Source organism: Propithecus coquereli, unplaced genomic scaffold (assembly GCF_000956105.1).
Source record: "Propithecus coquereli isolate 6110/MARCELLA unplaced genomic scaffold, Pcoq_1.0 Scaffold4, whole genome shotgun sequence".
In the NCBI taxonomy this organism is placed as follows: domain Eukaryota; kingdom Metazoa; phylum Chordata; class Mammalia; order Primates; family Indriidae; genus Propithecus; species Propithecus coquereli.
In genome coordinates this window covers 10,016,676-10,038,834 of record NW_012149729.1, presented here as the reverse complement: position 1 = coordinate 10,038,834, position 22,159 = coordinate 10,016,676, and the positions used below count along the sequence as shown (strand labels likewise).

General features: G+C 36.7%; 1 protein-coding gene across 1 annotated transcript in view; it reads left to right on the top strand.

The window, feature by feature from the left end:
• Nucleotides 1-22,159, top strand: part of MDFIC (MyoD family inhibitor domain containing) — an 84,282-nt gene that overhangs the window by 44,716 nt on the left and 17,407 nt on the right. Inside the window, 1 exon segment of the mRNA XM_012652740.1 lies at nt 11,403-11,678. Within this exon segment, the coding sequence (XP_012508194.1) occupies nt 11,403-11,678 (276 nt within the window).

Below are 22,159 nucleotides of genomic sequence, written 5' to 3'. Positions count from 1 at the left end.
AGTTGGGTTTGCTTTTATTACAAGGAGGAAAGAAAAAAACTTTCAGATCTATAATTTGGCTCTACTTTTCTGAGGCTGTTTTCAAAAAGGTTACTTAACTAGTATTTTTGATGCATTTCTCTACACACAGTATGATATCTGTAACTGAATCTTTAATTCCCTTGTTACAACAGAGAGAATTTCTTGAATCCTTGCTACAGTTCCACCATCCTCATATTATGCTTTTACAGCAATTCCCTAGACTCATGAAGGTGAAGGATGAAGTTTATAATGGTATTGAATACCAAACTGTTGCTTGATTTATTCAGGAAGGTTGTTATGTGCTGGGATCAAGTGACAGCTTAAAAGCTAGTATAATTCATCATCATCAGCTAATTTTCACTGGGTGTCCACTGGGTGCTGAACATCATACAAGGCTCTTTGTCAGCATATATGTGCCTGATAAGGTTGATGGAATTCTAAGAATATGGGATCTTGGCCTTAAGGAACTCTATATGTAAGGCAAGCCAGCAAATGCCCAGTGTTGTCAAGCTGTGTACAAAACGTATATAACTAAAAACACTTTATTTTTGTGGAAGGTTCATGTCAGTAAATTGAGGTACCATTCTTGTTAATATTTAGGTTATTAAGTGTGGAATATTCGATTTCCTTAAGTACTAAGTTTGACAGTTGATATCTATGACATTTCACTTTGACACTTTTTTTTTTTTAATTGTGAAGGTACATCCTTATTCTTTCAAGTGCACATTTTGGCTTGTGATTATCTTTCAAAATTTTTTTTAGAGCAATTTTTGTGAAACCATGAATAAGTCAAAAATTTGTGTTATTTCTGAATACGCGTTCCGTCGTGAAACCAGTGCAGCACAGACAGCTCCAAATATCAACCACATGTTTGGGAAGAACATGGCTAATAAATGCACAGTACGTCAATGGTTTGAGAAGCTCCATTCTGGCGATTTTAATCTTGAAAAGAGCCAGGTGGGCAACCTGAGACCAAGGTGGGTAATGATGAGCTGAAAGCCATAGTGGAAGTGAATTCATCTCAACATACTCGTGAATTAGCAGCAAGGTTTGATGTTACTATTCCAACAATATTGGACCATTTGAAACAAATTGGCAAGGTAAAGAAGCTAGATAGATGGGGACCGCATAAATTAAAAAAGCATCAGAGATATAGTCTCGAAGGTTGCCTTTCTTTGCTGTTACGACATAAAGCCAAACCATTTCTACACCATATTGTTACGTGTGATGAAAAATGTGTTCCTTTTGACAATTGCAAGCGTTCGGCACAATGGTTGGATAAAGATGAAGTGCCGAAACATAGTCCAAAACCGAATATCCATCCAAGAAAGCTAATGGTGTGTGTTTGGAGGTCCAGCACTGGTATTATCCACTACAGCTTCATGAAACCTGGTCAATTGATTACAGAGAATATCTGCTACAACCAGCTGGACAAAATGCTGAGGATGCTTGCGATTAAGCAGCCGAGATTGGTCAATAGAGACAAACCAATCTTCTCACAAGACAATATTGCAAAAACAGCACTGCTCAAACTACAGAAGCTGGACTTGGGAAATTCTCTGTCATCTATCATATTCACCAGACCTTGCACCAACTCGCTACCACTTATTCGAGGCTCTGGGTCACATCTTACTTTGGGCCACTTCTTGAAAAATATTCAATTCTTAAGCTGTGGAAAACAAATTTCATGATTTCATCTCCACTCATTCTCCAGGCTTCTTCTCTGCAAGTTACCATTAAGATGGCAAAACTGTGACGATAGTTTAGGTGCATACTTTGATTAATTGTACTGCTTCTTGTTTGAAATATAATGAACTACACTTTTGATTCAAAATTGGACATTTCGTATTTAGTGACCTAATAACTGTACTATTACCAGAAGAAAGAGGCAATGTTGGATAGACCAAGAGTAAGTGTCTACTATGGTCCTGATTTTGGCTGACCAGCACATATTCATGTGTGTGTATATATGTGGATACTTTTCGTTCCCATACATAAAATTTCACAGTGTTTCTATTTAATGAGATCCAGTTATTCCTCACACAAGCATGTGTGTACTTCACCTCTCCCCATTGAGAGTCAAATCAAAGTCACATCCAAATGATGCATCTAAGCTGGTGTCTGTTGTTCCACAGAACTGTAGGTGATGTTTATTCCTCCTCTGAAATGATTCATTAGTCTGACCTGTATCAAATTTGACTGTAGCTCCTCAGGATCCTGCAATTTATGACTTAAAACACATCTGTAATTGTGAAGGAAGTATACAATACCCACAGTGTAAACTCTGAAGTACAGTAGTGGTCTAGGGAATATACCAGCCCTAGTTAGAGCTGGTACAGAAAATAATATGGCCAGGAATTTTCATAAGCATTTTGTTGAGTTTCTTCCCAGACCTTGGCCTGGCTCCCATGGCCAGCAGATCTGTTTGCTGCATGATTGTTTGTTTGCTAAGAAGATTTTCCCTGTTTGGTGTCCTTCATAGCCATTTCTGAGAAGGGATTCAGGGAGGATTCCCTTGGAGCAGCCTTAGCAGTTCTTTTCTTGTTGATAACAAGGACTTAGATTCAGGGGTTGCCTAAGGATGAAACAGTAACAAGCCTTTATTTTCTAGGCTAGGGATTTTTCCAGCAATATAATTTCTTTAACATTTTTCGTTTCTTATCAATATCTTTTTTTTTTTTTTTTTTTTGGAGATAGTGGGGGAGTGGATTTCATCTTCGGTTGATTGGTACCAAAAATGTATGAAATAATGATCTTTGACTCTGGTCCCTTGCCTTGCCACTTTTGTTTTTGAGTTCCCTGACTCCCTTAGTTTCAGTCTAATGACTTCCTGTCACTGGCTCTACCTCTGTGGGTGGTGAGGCTCCACTGGGGTTGGAGCTCCTTCCCCAGGCTTTACCCCTTGTGAATCAGTTATCTAACCATGGGCAGTGAGTGGGGAGGCACTTGAGTGAGCCTGGAGTCTTAGGCTTCAGTGGTTCTTCTTTCTCCTTCCTAATATTTTCTATTCCATTTTCTAACACTTTAATCAGCATGCCAAATTTAAATCATAACAAATAATTTGGCTGCTGAAATTCATCTAACATAGATGATGATCTGAATTATAGTGGTCTCAGATCACTGGCTACCATGACTGTTGCTTATGTTTGTGCATCTTTGAATTGCACATAGGCAAGTGGGGGCTGAACTCCAGCCCTTCTTCTACTCACCAAGGCTTGCAGTCCAGCAAGGATTTTTTTTTTGAAATTTGTTTGTACAGAAGGGAGCACCTTTTTGAATTTATACGGTAGCATATTTATTTGCATGTTGCTGGCTATGGCTGTATTGTTTACAGGTAAAAACAGCATTTAATAAAGCTATTCATGCTTTCTAGTTGGTTTTTCACTTCAACCAGTAGAATGGAGTTTGTCATTCTAGGAACTACTGAAGATCATGAGAGGTCCAGTATACCAATACATGAGCAGTTTTCTACAGAGTACTCTAAAGCTCCACCCTTAGTATACACACTATCTACATCCAAAAAACTAATGGTAGTGTATAGCAATTAACTACTTTTTGGCTGTTTAATATTAACTGCTGATTTTTCAAGTTAGGATGGCATGATCTCATCGCTCCCATTCTTCCCTTTACTTAGCTGGCTTCACATTTCAACAATCTACTCCTGATGCAGGTGTTGATATTAGATCAGAATTTTTGGTTTCAACCTTTTTTTTTATTATTATTATTCCAAGGTATTGTGAGGGTACAAACATTATAGTTACACTTTATGTCTTTGCCTCACCCAAGTGCGGGTTAAAGGCATGCCCTTCCCTCCCTTTAGTGCTTTTGGACTTGTATCCTTGCCTTATCAGAGAGCCTGTATCACACAGAGGAGGCTATAGAGACCAAAGGCAGGACTGGGTTTAGGACCCATATCAGAAAATAGTTCTGCATCTATCTGAGCGTGTCAATGTGTCCGTAAAATTGAAACCTAAGAGTGCTGCATGCTTCTTAATGGGAGGTCTTCTTACATGCTCTGTGGTCTCTAATGCTTGTTTGTATCCTCACATGAATGGTAACTTTGGCCTTACATTATGCCAGCTATTGTACCCCATAGTTTCTAGCTAATTTATCTGGATAACAAGCATTAGTGAAAAGCTCCACTTGGAAAGAATATAGTAGAAATTTTTGTTCTTCTTTGGTTTACAGTCTGGGGACTTTGTGGTTATACATGCCAATCTTAAGAGAAAATACTGATTGTTTGCCTTAAAAATCTTTATATTTGAATTTGTTTTCCTATTAAGTTGTATTTTTTCTGAAAGATGAAAGATAAGGTTTGCATATTTATTTGAAAAATATTTATTTGCACAAAAGGTTGTGGGTTGATTTACAGAACAAAAAGCTAGTAAGAGAATATAAAAAAGTAAAAGCCAAATATTAAATCAGAAAGAAATGGGGGAAGATTATGTTGAGGAGAATAAGGAAAGGGAAAAATAAGGGTAAGGGACTGGGAAGTTAGGCCTTGTGGTGCACAAGGATCTGTCATTTTCTCTCATTTTGCAAGTGAAAGTATTAAGGCCCAGTGGGGGTGAGGGACTGGGGTGAAGTAACTTTCTCAAGACCACAGAGCTGGGAAATACTGACTTTAGAATTAAAACCCTGGATTGTCTTGTTCAAAGTCTACAGGCTTCTCACCATTTGTTGTTGCCAGTAGCTCATTTGAGGAAAACTGTAGCAGCTATACACAAATTGTACTGATATAAAGGTGACCAACTCATCCCACATTGCCTGGGACTGACCTGATTTTAAAAGTAACACTTCCCTATCCCAAGATCACCCTGAGTCCTGTGCAAACTGGGGTGGTTGGTCACCCTACCTGATATCCTCATAGCCACGGTAAGGATGAAAATTTAATGGAATTTTGTATAATTGTCTTTGGCAAAGTAAAGCTGGGATGGATACCTTTTGTTACAAACTACATGGTATCATTATTATTCCTCAATAAAAATGAGATCTTGCATTGTAAAAATTGTCTACTTTCTAAGATGCACCACAGGCTGTGGATTTGGCAGCGATGTTTCTACTGCTAGTAATAGATTATTTATATTAGTGGCAGAACTTCACTTAAACATTTCTTTCTTGTGAAATTTGGTATACTTTGAGTCATTTGGGCTAGGGGCAGTTTATGTGTATTATATGTATATTCACAGTACATCGTTGTTAATAGGCATTGATAGACACTATTAATGTTTTATAAAGAGGCCCAGCATTAATTCCGTGACTTAAATCGGATCAAAGTTAATTTCTTATGTAACAGTAGGAGATGAGCATTCCTGGTCAGTTAGAGGCTCTGCTTGCTGCTGCTGCCGCCATGCAGATTCTTTCTGTTTGGTTTCTCCAGAATCCCTTAAGATGTTTCCCTCTGCTGTGGTCAAAGCTCAGTTGCTGCCAAGTGCAAAAAAGAAAGTATAGCGAGGGCACACCCAAGTCTTAAGGCCCAGGCCCAAAAGTGGCAGAAATAATTTCTGCTCTCATCCCTTCAGAGAGAACATGGTCACATGGCTGAACCTAACGGCAGGGGAAGGCTAGCAAGTAGAATCAGCCTTGCGCCCAGAACAAAGGGGAAAATCAATTTGGGGAACAGTCTCCCCCTCCAGGCATTATTTAAGTATGTTTAAGTACTTTTCAAATGTTTTTATGAAATGCAGAAAAATTATTGCCTCTCCAAACAACTTCTAAACTTTATCGTTTTGTTTTGAGTAATATTAGCTCCCATTGTCATCTAGTAATTTATTTGCATTTATTTAATTGTCTACAACAATTAAAATTGAATTAATGTTAAAAATGCTATAAAATGTGATATAATCATAAAACAATCCTTTTACCCTGGGAGTTCCCAGTCATGTAGTCACAGAGTTTAATTGGGATCCTCAAATAGATTAATGTTCCAAAAAATGTCAGAATTCCAAAATACATTTCAGTATGTTAAGTACATACATTAAGTAAAATGAAGATGGAAAATATGATATGTGATGAAAGAGTTGAGGAGCTCAAGAGGCAAATAAAAAGTTTTAGAAAGCCCTTGGAGGAGAACTAAGGAAACATACATAAAATTCCAGAAACTTCCAGACTACGTGAATGTTAGAATATGGGGTCTACCCAAGGTCTGCATATTGAGAAAGGCTTGGATCAAGCTGCTGGTGAAAAAAGCTGGATGTTAGCACATTTATTTTCATTGATTTTAGCCTAAATTCACATTGTATAGCAATAAAAAGATAATGTAATTTTATCATATTAGTGCATATTGATGTAACTTTTCATGTTCCTTTTAAAGCGGTTGTTGCATATAGATGAATATTTAATATATATCATATTTGATATATAATATCATATATATGTAATGTGTGTCACCTGTGTGTGTGTTTGTCCTGTAGTGACTGTGGAGTAGCATTATACTGGGTGCCTAGTGAAAGCTTTGTATCTATCCCTGGAGAAATAATTTAGATACACCCAGTCATTGTCACCTCCATATTCTATATTGATCATTTTGTTACCAGCAGTTTTAAGTCGTGAGCATTTAATTTTGATATTTTTATGTGTACAACAACTTGCAGTGTTTAAGGTGCAAGTTCAGATCTTTAGTTTAACTAAGCGGCATGAGAATTCCTTTGTAATTTTATTAAATCTGACTTGTGTAAAGAGACCAATGACTGAAGATGATTTTCACATGCTAATAGATTATATGCTATAGCAAAATGTGGCTTTGTGTTGCTACTCCAGCAGCTGCAGTTTCAAGTATAGTTATTACCAGCTACAATATCACCCAGTTTTTTCCTAAAAAAATTACCAAAAGAAGTTCATGCTATTGACTCATTTACTCCTATATTTATTATTCCTATTGAAAATCACTAGACCTAATTCTATTGGTTTCTGTCCTGATTGAAAACATTTGAACCTAGAAAGCATAGTATTTCTTAAGACATTTGTAACTATTCATCATGGATATTAAAATTACAATCATGCTGCATTGTGTGAGCAATGATTTTTTAAAAAAAATCTTTACACATATGGTAAGCGGGTGACCAATGCTATCCAGGTTTGAAGATGCTGAATGTTCTTATAACTGGTATTTGAAATTTTGATGTGTATTGCATTTGTTACTGAATATCGAGAATACATTTTTTTGCTGGTATAGAGTAAATTTAAAATGGGGTCTTTTGTAGAAGCACCCATCCTGTTTAGAATGATATAACAGATGCTGAATGTTCACATATCAAACAAAATGCCAGCTTTCTGTAGAAAAGAGGTGTCAAAAAGTTTCTTTGTACCTTTAACGCATGTGATTATGTAGTACAAAATGCAGAGTTTGTAAAATTTCTTGAATATACAGGCAAAAAAATGAATAATTCAAAACAACTCGTAAGTTCTACATTCTATTGTCCCTTTATAACGCAGGCAGAAGATAACAGTGTGCTCCCAATAGAGCTGAATTTGCACAAGTTACACCTCTGAAAATGCCAGATGGTCTATGGTCTACTTTTGAGAGCTGTCACATATGTAAAGATTTGAAAAAAGAAAGACAGCTGAATGAGAGCAGTGGATCATTAAAGGGAGAGCGAGGGTCCCTAGGCATCACTTGTGTTTTAAGAAGCATTGTGTCGTTTCCATATTAGCGTGCCTTTTTTTTTTAAAGCCATACACAACTTTTACACAATGAGGAAAAGAAATCTGTTTAAAGCCAAGTAGTTGTGATTTAATCGTTCAGGCGTTTTTGTTCTTTATTTAAAAATAAAATCATATTTTCTGCTTGATTTTAATTGGAATTTTACCATAAGCTTCAAGTCATACCCATAAAAAATTATCAACAAAGTTGAATTTGATATCTGTTGCGATAGCTAATATATCTAGGGCTTATCCAGTTTTGCTTTGACTTATGTACCACATGCATCTGGCAAAATTATTCAAATAAGAAATTGTTTTAATATCAAAAAACTGGAGTAAAGAGAGGATACTTGGTTATCTGACCATAATATAAACTACTGTAAAAATAATGAGGTGACAGTGAAACAAAAATAATGTACTATTATGTATCTGCAACAGAAATAGGTATCATTTTGAAGATTGAAATGTGGATAAATCATTAAGGATATGTTAGAATATCATTCCAGCTATACCCGGTATTTGCAAACAGTCAATTTTGATAGTAAAAAAATGTCAAATCTGTCAATTTTAGAATTTGATGGCAGGACACAGTCGTCATTTACCACCATTATTTTTATTTATTGGGAATATTTAACTATTAAAAAGTAATTCTAAATTTACTTTGGATTATGGAATATTACAGAACGTTTTTGATTGACAAGGAGTCTTCCTAGCATTGGTCAATGACATTTCAACTTAATCAAGCTCTCAGATTGCTTGAATTATTCTTTTTAGAGAAAAAGTGGTACTAAACATTCCATTTATTTGGTGAGATTACTGGAAAGTGCTTTGAAAAGAACACCAAATTAGGTTTAACTGTCTTTTTTGGCATCCTTTTAAATACATATGCATAACTATCTTTATGTTCAATAGCAGTCATTAGAATGTCATTCCAGTTGATACAAGAAGTTTCAGAAGCAGCAAATTAATCTCTAAATCAAACGATTGCATACCCATAAGAAATAGATCTTCTTTTGCAGATGCTTTGACTGTAGATTTTAGTTATGAAAAGGGCATATATAGCTGCTAAACAGATTTGTACCTTTTAGACAATTATTCCCCTTTGTTTATCATTTAAGACTGAAAAACTGTAAGAGAATTTCAAATATTACTTTTATAAATCAGACATTAATGTTAGTAGACTTTGTATGAAAACATGCTTTTGTTAAGTAAAAAATATGAGTATGTCCTTTTTCTTCAAATATGCACATTCACGAGTAGAATATTTTGGTATGTTAGGATGTTTTTTGTCATGGTACATAGGATATGTGAATAAGAACTGAAGTAAACAGTGGCGTGCTGAAGACTTACTCAGATACAAACTGTCTTCTGTCAAAAATATGTACCAAGTCTTATGTAGTTCCCAGACTGCAGAAAATCAGTTTCTTTTAGACATTTATCAACTTTATGTATAACTGTTATTGCTTTGCATGCAATACTGTTTCTAAGTGGAAGAGTCATATGTAATTTACATTTCATGATTGTTCATACTCATAAACAGAGAAACAACTAATTAAAGCAACAGTTTTAGATTTTGAAATTCCAGGAAAGCATAGAATAGTAAAATTTTCACAATGACTGTTTTTTGTTGTTGCTGGGTTTTTTGCTGAAAAACTATGATTTATAGCTTTGCTTAAGATCTACACAATGAAGGTAAATGAGAATTTAATAATAACCTCATTACTTAACCAATGTACACAGATAACTTTTGGGGCCCATCAGAACTTTAAGCTTCCCAAAACCAGAATCTTGGCTGATTTAAATATAAAATGAATTTATTATCAGCACATAGCCTCTCCCAGAGTTATACAGCCAAGGATCATATCCATCCTTTCAGTAGGGCTTCTCTGATGGAAACCCCTACTGCACCATTGGACCACTGTTTTGCTAGGAAGTGGACTTCAGAAGCTGCCCCATACTGCCAAGAACGGAAAGGCTCCACTTCCGTGGTGTGACTGACACCTTGCACTTGTCACTTCTAAATGTAAGCCATAGTTCTGCTTGCAGAACTTATATCACATACCTGCCCTCTAGCTGCAGAGTAGTATAGGATGTAATAGGGGAATTTACCAAAATCTGTGAGTATGTTCAGAAATGCTGGGCATACAAATGATGAATATTCACCCTGCTTGTTTTAGGATTCATTGTCCAAAGAATCCTATTTGTTTGTCCTTCCTTATATCATGCTGTTAAAATAGTCTCCTGTATTTTCGCTTTAAGCTAAAAAGGTTTTGCTTTTCCTACATAGGCATTTAATATATCTGGAGTTTATTTGTATGAGGCATATATATGCACATACATGTGCACACACCTACATATTTGGGGCTCTACTGTTCCATTGGGTTATATGTCTATGCCTGTTCCAACACCATGCTGCTTTTGTTACTTTAATTTTATAGTAAGATTTCATACCTGGTAAGTCAAGTCCCAGAATCCTTTTTCTTCCTTAAAATTTCCCTGGTGGTTCTTAATTACTCTTCCATATACATGTTTGGACCGGTTTGTCAAGTTTCATAAACAAGCCTGTTGGAAATGTTATGAGAATTACATTAAATAATAAATTAGGACAGATTTATAATATTAACAGAATTAACATATTTATACTTTCTCCATTTACTTGGGTTTCTTTTATGCCTTTCAGTAATGTTTTGTAATTTTTGCTGTACAAACTCTGCCCATTTTTTCCTAGTTTAATTCCTAGATACTTGTAGGGTTTTTTGTTTGTGGGCTTGTTTTTTTTTTCTTTTTTTGGCTATTATGAAGAAAGTTAATTTTTTCTTGTGTATTCGTTAATTGGTTACTGTTTGCATATAGGAACATTGTTGATTTTTATGTGGTTGTGTATAAATCTTGCTAAATTCTTAGTTTTTCAGAAATTATAGTCTCTTAGTTTATCCCCAGAGCATTCAAATCTGTGCACATCTCAAAAATTTTATTTCTTCTTTTCCAGAATTCAAACCTATTAAAATTCTTTGTCTTGTTTCTTGCTTTCACTGGGACCTCCAGTTAATGTTGCATGAGTGGGGTGAGGGTGGGCATTCTTTGCTTTGTCTGGCCCAAATGAGAGTAATTCTAAAGTGTTGACACTTAATTTTGGTAAATATATTTTATAAGATCAAGGAAGTTCTCTTGTACTCCTAACTTTTCATAAATGATTAATTTTAAAATCAAATTAAAGAATAAGTATAGAAAAGATTTTCTTCTCTGGGATTTAAAATGGAATTATAAAAACCACTATATTTCTCTCTGTATTGTCCAGCTTTGAATATCTGAATTCATCATTCCTTTCCTTTTATTTCAAAAGATAGTTGAGTAGTTTATTATTAGTCGTATTGAGATAACACTGTTTTATCTATTGCACCCCAAAGAGTGCCCAGCACATAGAAAACAATCAAGATTTGCTGAATGAGTGTTAAAATATGTTTTCAAATTTCTAACTTAAATTTCCTTACCAAAACCAGTATTTTTCTGCTCTTTGTTTATATCCTTGTGTAAAGTCACTTCCGATGACCCCACTTCCACTTTCCCTGTAGTAAGTATGCTTTTTCTATGTCTATGTTTGTATTTTTCTTTCTTTGTTGCCTCTTACAGTTTTAGTATCATGGTTAAAACCCCAAATCTCTGGTACTGAATGTATTTTCATTCTTGTAAAATATTAATTTCTTTTTCTTAACTGTATACATTTTTTCTTTCTGTTTTAGCCCAACCTCAGCGCTTGCCTCAGCTTCAAACTTCAGCACAGGAACCGAGTGAGGAGGAAATAAGCAAGATAAAGAACGGCCACACAAGTCTGAGCAATGGAAATGGAATTCACCACGGGGCCAAACATGTATCCGCAGATAATCGCAAACTTTCAGCACCTGTTTCTCAAAAAATGCATAGAAAAATTCAGTCCAGCTTGTCTGTAAACAACGATATCAGTAAAAAGAGCAAAGTAAATGCTGTCTTTTCCCAAAAGACAGGCTCTTCACCTGAAGGTAAGTTTGAGATATATGCATAGTTTATTTCACCAGATGTAAAATCATGTTGACTAGTAATTATTTGATCAAGCAAACATAATTGAAGAATCTTGCTTATCCTTCAGACAAACAGGAATTTTGGTAAAATGCAGCTTAACTTCCCCAAAGGAAAACACAGGATAGAAAAGGAAGCATTAGCAGCTGACATCCTGCTTTTAGATTATCGTCTTCTAGAGTGAAGTCATGACTTTAAATAAACTGCTATACTTCTTTTTTTAATGCTACATTTAAAAATATGAATACAACATTTTGGTGGCATACATGAGTGTTGTGTGTGTATTTTTATCCCTCCCTGATGCAATATGTTATTCTATAGTTCGGAGATAAGATTACCTGCTTGTATTTTTGTCTTGCAAATCAGTTCTTAAATATGCAAAGCTCAGATGAGAAAAAGATTGGATAATTTTCATGCTTTTGCCAGAGAATGGGCCAGGTGATTTCTATGGCTGACTGACCACGATCTTCCAGCCACCACATTGCCACCTCCCCACCCCATTCCAGCCCGACTGTGGTCTGGCCATTAGGGCCTCCTTTGCGGGCACTTGGCTTTGCTTTCTGACCGCTGGGAATTAGTTATTACCTCTTCAGTTCTACCTCATCCTGCCCTTGGCCAGGTTAAAGTCAGGTTAAAAACTATGAACCTGAGAAAGTTTTTCATTATTATAAAACAAATCCATGTGATGACAATTAACTTACAGACTCCTTTTACATGGTTCAATGTATTATGTTAAAAAAAGAAAAATCTCCCCTCATGTTTAAGGTTCCAGATTTTTCCCAGCATATCTATGATCCTCTGCTATTCCTCCTTTCCTCCTTTTAGCAGTTCTTGGGCATCTAAAACCTTGAATCTGATATATATAACCTTTTGCCTTTACCCTTCTATTCCCTTTCCCTTCCCTTTCTATTTTTGCCATGAAATCTTAAATAAGAGAAATTCTATGGAATGCCTCTGTGACGTTGGCTATGCTTATTCATAGACATAAATTGAGTTGTAAATAGGAAATTGTATTGAGAGTTACCAGTAATGAGTGGGAGAAAGGATATTACATTTTGGCTACAGGTGTCTCAAACTCCACTGAGGTAAAGTGTTAGGTTGATCAAATGATATGATAATAAATGGTCTGCATAGTTCTAGGTCAGTGACACTACTTTCCAAACTAATTAGATTGAAAGGGACTTGATTGACACTTTAAAATGAGTTTGACATGTAAGCTGCATGGTCATCTCTGAAGCATAGGTAGGCTGTTAACTAAACTGGCTCTCCAAGGAGTTGGGAAGGCAATGCAATTTTCTTTAGAGGATCTTCACTTCTAGGTGATTGGGTGAAATAATTGAATGCAATTGAAATCTACTTGTTTTATACATTTGAATTTACTTATTATGTCCCTAACCTCTTATTTTCCATTTGATATTTACTTATTTTAGTATTAAAGAATGGTAACATTTTACATATCAATCCAACTTGAAATAGCTTATGGAATTTTTATAAAATTTTTCATTTTTGGTTGTTTTTAGTACCATGTCTGAATTTATTTCTGATGTAAGAATGTAGCTTCATAAGTAACATATGAAGGATGAGGAAAATCACCAATCTGTGAATGAAATACAGTTCTGCCCTTCCTCTTCCTCTCTCTCTCTGTCCTTTTCCCCTTCCCCCTTTCTCTTTCCCTTCTTCCTCTCCCCCTCTCATGTACACACCCACACTATGGCTTACCACAAAGATCTGGATAAGGGAAGTTCCTTGTTAATCTGCTTTTATCCCAAAATATATTCCAGATTGGGCTGGGGACATAATGAGTATGAAGTACAACTGAAAATGTCTAAACATATTGTACAAAGTCCTATCCATAACTTCGCTGTTAAGGCTGCAGAATTTAGCCAATTGTAGATTCATTCCTTTTATTGTAATTGCTAGAATCTAGATTAAAATTCCATTGTCCATATTTTTCTCAAAGTTAGATATCATGATAAATTTTGTTACTATTTAAGGTTGTGTTCTAAAATTTTGTTGTTTGTTCTGACTTTTAGTTTTGAAGTTAAGTTTTTTTCTCTGGCAATGTGCTGTAATAAAAAACAAAAACAAAACAAAACAAAACAAAACCCCACCAAACTGATAGATAAAAAATTAAAAGGAAAAACACTCTGAACTCTGCCACCAGCTTGCTGGGGGACTTGGGTTTCTGTGGGCCTCCTTTTTCTCTGAAATGAAGAGTTTGGATTAAATCATCTTAAAAATTAAGTTCAGTGCTGAGAGTCTGTGATTCTCCTTTTACAGCAAAGCTGCTTCACTCTCAGGACAGGTCTCTTGCTCTACAAAATATGTGATCCCTTGTTGAGGAGAGACCTAAAACCTGCTGTACAGAACAGGGCAGCAGCAGAAACAGTTTTGGTGAACAGAAATTGCACATGAATTTCAGGAGGCCTGTATGTCAGAACAGTAGGCCTTGAACAGGCTTGATTTGCTGTGAAAATAAAAATGGTTACAAATTATTTTTACAAAAGCAGTAACAATGGGGGGAGGATTTAATAGCTAGGAGTCTTTGTCCATTTGTGCTGCTGTAACAAAATACCTGAGACTGGGCACTTGATAAAGAGCAGAAATTTATTCTCTCACAGTTCTGGAGACTGGCAAGTCCCAAGATCAAGGTGCTGGCGGGTTCAGCTCTCTGCTTCCAAGATGGTGCCTTATTGCTTCATCCTTTGAAGGAGAGGAACACTGTGTCCTCACATGGCAGAAACCAGGTCAAGAGATCAAAAACTGTGTGAAGCCTCTTTTATTAGGGTCTTAATCTTATTCATGGGTGAGAAGCCCTCATGGCGAAATCACCTCTTAAAGGCCCCACCTCTTAGTACAATCACATTGCATGTTACGTTTCAGTGCCTGAATTTGGGAGAGATCACATTCAAACCATACCACTAGGCTTTTTTCAGTTTACTGTTTCGCATTTTTCAGAAGTCTTCATCATCTGCTCTACTGACAGCAAATGAGCAAACAAGTAGCAAAATAATATAAACCCCAAACCTCAAAAGCAGCTAGCCATGCCCACTTTGACAATGTGTGCTGTTTCTGGGTCCTACATGGTGCTTGTGGTTGTGATTTTTGTATTACACATAAATATTTATTTTTATTTTTTTATTTTTTTTTGAGACAGAATCTCACTCTTTTTGCCTGGGCTAGAGTGCCGTGGCATCAGCCTAGCTCACAGCAACCTCACACTCCTGGACTCAAGCAATCTTTCTGCCTCAGCCTCCTGAGTAGCTGGGACTACAGGCATGCGCCACCATTCACATAAATAATATTAACAACTAGAGGGGCATTTTTCTGGTTCAGATGATGGAATTAAATATTTAACTATTTCATAGTGTTTGATTAAGAGCACTAAGGGCCTCTTTGCTCTTCCAGACCAAGTTTGGAAAATACTGCTAAGATGTGAGACCATTGCTTATATAGCGGTAAGGACTGAACCAGCTGTGTAATTGAGTCTGTGGGTTGGAGAGACGTTTTAATATGTCTTTAACTGTGGGTCACCTAAGGCCTGAGAGCAAATGAGCCTACACTTAAGCAGACTCCTTTTAAGCTCTGTTGATTCATATAGTTAGAGTGGCTTCTGTGTGCTACCTGCTTCTCTCACATAAACTCATTTAATCTTCCCAACAGCACTACAAGTCTATGAATTATAGACACGTTCTGTCACACAGTCCATGCCTCCTCACCTTTATGCTGTTTTGCCTTATTAAAGTTTTCTGAGAAAAACATAATATACTGGCCATTGCGACATTACATTGTTAATGGTGTTACAGCTGCACGTCAGGTAGGGATCTTATTAGCATACAATCGCCTTCTTTTTTTTTTTTTTTTTTTTTTGAGACAGAGTCTCACTGTGTTGCCCGGGCTAAAGTGCTGTGGCGTCATCCTAGCTCACAGCAACCTCAAACTCCTGGGCTCAAGCGATCCTCCTGCCTCAGCCTCCCAAGTAGCTGGGACTACAGGCACGCGCCACCATGCCCGGCTAATTTTTTCTATATATTTTTAGTTGTCCAATTAATTTCTTTCTAATTTTAGTAGAGACGGGGTCTCGCTCTTGCTCAGGCTGGTTTTGAACTCCTGAGCTCAAACAATCCACCCGCCTCGGCCTCCCAGAGAGCTAGGATTACAGGCATGAGCCACCGCGCCCGGCCACTACATTCGCCTTCTTACCAAAATTTTACACACCAACTCTCACATCTGTGTTCTCTGTTTCCCTTTTTCTACTAGATTGTAAATCCCTAAAAAGACTAGACTGAGTCTGAATGAATTTTTTTTTTAATTTACAGTGGTGCCTAGCATAAAAACTTCATAGAGTGTCTCATGAGCTAATAAATGATATGACTCTTTATTCCAAAACACTTTATCCAACTCTTCCTTGAAACTAGCACTGGAAAATAAAATATGTGCTCATATTCACTAAAACATGTTCTTTTGAAAAGTCCCATTTTTGCAACAGAGGAAAAGAAATAGCCATGTGGGAAAATATTGCAGATTTTATTTAAAGGTTATTAAATTAGTAGATTTCTACTTGTTTTGTATAATTAAATATTTCCATACATACTTTAATTTTCTGATTGCATCACTCAGGTGGAGAGTTTTAAGACTAAATGTTTAAGATTCTTGACCTTTGAAATAATTATAGTATAATTTAGTATCATATAATATTCAAATTGCCAAGGGTTTTCATTATATTTGAAGACACTTTTCTTATCATAGGAGTGGTAAATCCTAATGTGTTTTAAGTATGCCAGTTACAGCTATATATATTTATAAAAATTACATTTCAAGAAAAATATTTTTAGAGAGATTTTATACTTTTCAGGAATTTTGGATAGTTAGTTTATACTCCATATTTGATAGTCTAGATTTAGTATTTACAGAGAAATACATACCCAATCCTAGCATGTCATTGAACATAAATGCTGAACAAGACAGTAAAGAGCCTTGTGAATATAGCAGTAACTGGGATCATCTCACTGTTAATCACATAGAAGCAGTATGGTCTGGTGATTAGAGCACAGGCTCTGAAACCAGTCTGATTCGAGTCAAATGCTGGCCTTTTCGCTGACCAGTGATGTGTCCTTGGGCAGGTTACTTAACCTCTTTGTGCCTCGGTGTCTTATCTGTAAAATGGATATTATTAGTACCTACTTCATAGGTATGAAGAAGAGTTGAGTTGATACTGCTCAGTGCTTAGAACATGGGCTGGCCCAGGTACAGTATTTGATAAGTGTCAGCTGCTTTTGTGATCATCATTACTAAAGAGCACAGAGGGCTCAGGAATGTTAGCTTCCTGGAAAAGGCAATGCCTGAGGACCTGAAAGATCAGGCAGAATTAGGTTAGGGAGTTGAGAGTAGAGGGAGGCATTCAAGACTGAAGGAGCTTTATGAATTAATGTATTTTGCTCAGAGAACCATAAACAGTTTGCTGTTTCTGAGAAGCTAAATTAGGAGAGATGACACTAGCAGGTAGGAAAGGACCAGTCTAGAGGCAGCCTGAGATGCTGTGTTCTTCTGAAGCTATAGCCAAGATCCACATGTTTTCTCTGAAGTACATCATTTCATATCCCATATATACTTTTTTGAAAAATTATGCTTTCTTTTCTCTCCATAATACAAAAATTCCATAGCTGCAATTATGTAGAACCAGGGTGCCTTATTACTTGTCATAAATACTGTTATATATTAACCTACACTGCACTCTGCACTCTGATTGCCTTTACAGGCTTTTTGTACATTAATAATGAACCATTACCATACATACAATGATGAATTGGTTTTAGACTTGTCGAGCTTGGGATACTAACAAGCTCTGCAGGAGACGTTTGGACTTATGCATGGACTGAAGCCCAGTTCTTATTTTACTGGTTCTTTCTGCTTTCTTTTCTTTAAACTGTTCTTTTAGCTTCTCGCCTCTGTGACTTTTTTTTATCTCTTTTTTAGGCTCCTCTTCTTCCTCTTTTTGGTGCATTTGCCCATTGCATTCACAGCATAGCGTTTCTCATACTAGACCAGAGGGCCTAAGGCATGCTCCCCAGTAGGAGGCATTCAGCCATGGTTCTCTAGGAGGCAGTGTGGGTGGGACACACAGTTTTCAAACAGAACTCAGCAGGATTGGACAGGACAGTTTGAAAAGCCCACTAAGTGATTCAGAGATGCCCTGCCCCTTTCTTCCTTGAGAATTACTGGTAAAGTGGTAAAAATATCTTTCTGGACCTCACTACTTCCCCTTCCCTTATCATCATCTGCAAACCCTGATCCAACTCCTTGCACCTGGAATTGTGCCTTCACCCCAGTTCTTAGAGGTGTCCGCACACATGGTTAGGTGACACTACTGCGTGCCTTCATTTCTTCTCTCTCCTCAGCCTGGAATGTTCTCATAACTCCCTTTGCCCTCTTGACCTCTACACATTTTTTTTCATAACTCATCTTAGGCATCATCTCCTGATGCCCCATTTTGGGTTAATTGCCCCTCTTTGAGGTTTTCACAGCACCCTTGGGGTACAAAATTATACTGAAATTTATCTGTTTTACTGATTTCCTGCATTCAATTGTAATCTCATTGTCGGCAAAGACTCTGTCTTACTCATCTTTTAATTTCCAGTACACTGCCCAGTGCCTGGCTTACAAGAGTCCCCTAAATGTGGAAGTGAGTAAGGAGTATAAATTGGAGAACATAGGTACTTGTTCTTTAACATTCCACAGACATCGTGGTTGAAACTGCAGGAATGGTTGACATCCTCAAGGGAGAGAATATGAAGAGAGAAAAGGAAGTGCGAATACTTGAACTAAAAAAATTACAAAAAGAGACCCAGTAGAGGAGGACTGGAATGCAGAACTCCTGCCTGCCAACTGCACCAAGTTTTCTCATTGTTCCATATGGTTTTCACACAACTATACGTTCCCAAATCCTGAAGCCAGGAAAAAAGTTAGAAAGGTAAAATCGAAATTGAGTTGTTTGTTCTTAGTTTCGTCCGTATTGTAAAATCTTATATTCATTTATTTCCATAAAAAACTTCTGTTTTGTAATACTTCTATAATTGTAGAAGTACTACAGTAGTATTTTAGTGGAAGGACAATAATAGGACTTCATGATGTGACCATGGTGTTATAATCAGAGCTTCCAGAAACAAATTTTCTGTGACTTTGGCAAGATATGTCACTGCATTCCTCAAAATACTTAATTTGCTTGGATGATGTTTTGTTTTGTTCTGTTTTTTCAGGCTCAGTGCCTTCCATTCCATGTCAGAATAATGGTGTGTGAGCAAGGTTTAGAATTCTGCTTTCCAATGCAGTATTTGCTAGTACTTTGGAACATAAGATTTTAACAAATTTTGCTGCTCAGCCAACACACTAAATGGAACAATAGTAATACAATGAGGTGTGCATGTGGAAGAGTAGCCATAGTCAAAGCTGACTATATCAAAATGTAAATTATTCTCCACATATAAATCATTGCTTTTGTTTACTTGAAATATTTAATCATCTGTTCTTAAAAAATTAAAGCAATTATCCATCAGAAGTATTTATAAGTAGTAGGAAGTGTTTCTGTGGGCCAAAAATAAACATTTAAATACATTACCTTTAAACCTTAGGGAAATAGACTAACTATGTAATTTGTATTCTCACACCCATCCATTTGATGAAGAGCAAAGAAAAGATTTTCCAAGGTTCTGAAAAACACGTAACTTAACATCGAAACTTAGAGACAACTCAAAATGTGCCTCGAATCTCAGAGGTGTTCTTTTATAATAACCAATAGCTTTGCAGACCATCTTAAAGAAGAGATAGAAACTATCAGATGCATATGGACTCTGCTTCCTTCACCTTTTGTTTTTGATTTTATAGACAGCCTATCTTAGGCTGCTGCTCTTGCGATTTATATTAGTTTAGCATTCACTCTGGAGAAGGGTGGGGAGGAAATGAAACAATGGAGATACAGATAGATTGGCCAGGAAGCTTTGGGGTGTGGGGCGGTTGGATGAAGAGACTATTTAGAAACCAGGTTTCAGAATAATAAGCTAAATGGAAAGAATTGAATAACTCTATGACCCTATTAACACATCAAGGTGTTTTTTTTTTTTAATATATAGTGATGAAAAGTTTAGGTGATTTTTTTATTTTTTTAACATCAAACAATAATATGTAGGCACAGCAGCCAGGCTGGAGATGAAAGTTTGTTTTCAGCCCAAAGGTTATGCCAAGGACAGGCAGTAAAGGACCCAAAGGTTTTCTTTGGGGGTTTAGGACTGAATCAGGGGTCCTGGCCCAGGGGTAAATCTGGGTCGAACTGAAACAGCAGTCAAATATACATTCTGAGCAGGACTGCATTAATGCTTTTAGTTCAGTTAGTTGAAAAAATGAATAGAAATTAGGAAACCAGGAGAAATAGCTGAATGCAGCTTGGGGCAGATCATGAGCTGAGTTTTAGACCTATTCAATTTCAAATGATGATACACCATCTAAGAGGAGAGTACAAAATGCACTTGGAAATACAAACTACAGCTTGAGAGAAGGAGTTAGAACCAAGCTTGCTTATTTATATTTGTTCTCATAGAGGGGCTATTTGAAACTATGAATCTGGATGAGTTTTAAGTAGATATTTAAGAGAAGAAGGTCAAATGGCTGAGAACTGAGTGACTCGGGGGTCACTGGAGGGCAGCTGGTTTGGTAGGATGGGAATGAGGGCTCAGTCTGAGTGCTTGGGAGACAATCCCATGGAAAGTTCAGACATTTCTCCAGAGGTAATAATCAGATAGACAGGAGGTCATAGTAGTCCACACTGATAATATAGCCTAGGGGAGATGTCAGAGTGCAAAACAAAGGGGAAGATTATATGCCTGGGAGGAAACAATATAAAAGGTGAGAGGAGAAACAGACTGGAGAGGAAGGCATCAGGAAGTCAGGGAAAAAATGTTTTAAGTAGGGGAAGAGAGCTAACTGTACCACAGTGCACCAGATATTGTGGACGGGTTCAGTAAGATGAATACTGAAATAATTCTGTTGAATATATGGATGTCATTTGGTGACATTAAGAGCTGTTTTCATGGAGAAGCCAGAACGATGTGGGTTGTGGAATGTGAAGAAACGTTAATGACAACAGTTCTAGAAAGACCAAAGTTCAGGGCAAAAGTGCAGGTCCAGGGAGGTTGTTTTGTTTGTTTTGTATTATTTTGATTTAAGATGGGAACAATTTGGGTATGTTTACAATTGGGTACAAAAGATCCAGGAGAGAGTAGTTAGAAAAGTTTGAAGATATAAGAAGGTAGTAATGATACCTTCTTGACAAGCTAGCATAGCTTGGATCTAGATTCAATACACTGAACTAAGTGACTGTACTTGCATTAGGCAAAGCAAGAGAATTGAGCAACCAGAGCATTTACTGGTTGTTGACCTCCGTGGCTCTGCTCTGCATGGGTTGTCTGGTTGATTAATCTTAGAAGATTTCTGAGTAATTTCTGTGGAATGTCTTGGTATGAAGAAATGTAACCTTTGGTGATTAAAAAGCCTATCTCAAGTCCCCACTCCTACCTCATTCCATGAGCATTAATTGCATTTTAACAAACAGGCATTGGCAGGGCCCTGTAATTCTGAGTTCCAAAGATCTGACTTTTGTGTTTTGGACCACAAATGGATGGAAGTTCATAGCTTCTTATAGGTGATATTCATAAGGCCCTTAATTGAATTTAGTATAAGAAATAAAACAAATAGGTAAAAAAAAGTTAAAGAGAAGAAAAGTATAGGAAAGATAATTAGGAAAACCATTGCATAATCCAGAAAAATAGAAAACAGCAGGTTAATTTTAAAATATATTTATAGTAAATTTATGCTTTAGAATGTCCTATTCATCATTGAATTTCTATCGCAAGCAACAGCTTGAAACAGCTAACACTTAAACGTGGTGGCGCACGCTTGTAGTCCCAGCTACTCTGGAGGTTAAGGCAGGAGGATCCCTTGAGCCCAGAAGTTCAACGTTGCAATGAGCTGTGATCGTGCCACTCTACTCCAGCCTGGGTGACAGTGACACACTGTCTCAAAAAAAAAAAAAAACGGATTTTTGATTAATTGTGGTAGTGCCTTACACAGTGATTCTTATCATTTTTGGTTTCATGGGCTTCTTTAAGAATCTGACAAAAGTTATGATTTCTTTCTCCAAGTTTTTAAGAAAGGTAATGAAGTCTTGTTAACATCATGTTATTCTTGGAGGTGACCAAGGAGATTAGATACTTTTGGATACCATATTCTAAAATCAGGTGTCCTTAAGAACTTAAGAATGAGGGGCCTAATGAGTGCTTGTAAGGTGTTTGATTTTGAGGTAAGAACCCTGTGTCAGGCTTTGAGCTGATGGCTGACATGATGTGATTTACTATTTTTAAACATCACCTTGCCTTTTGTGCTGAAGGTAGACTCC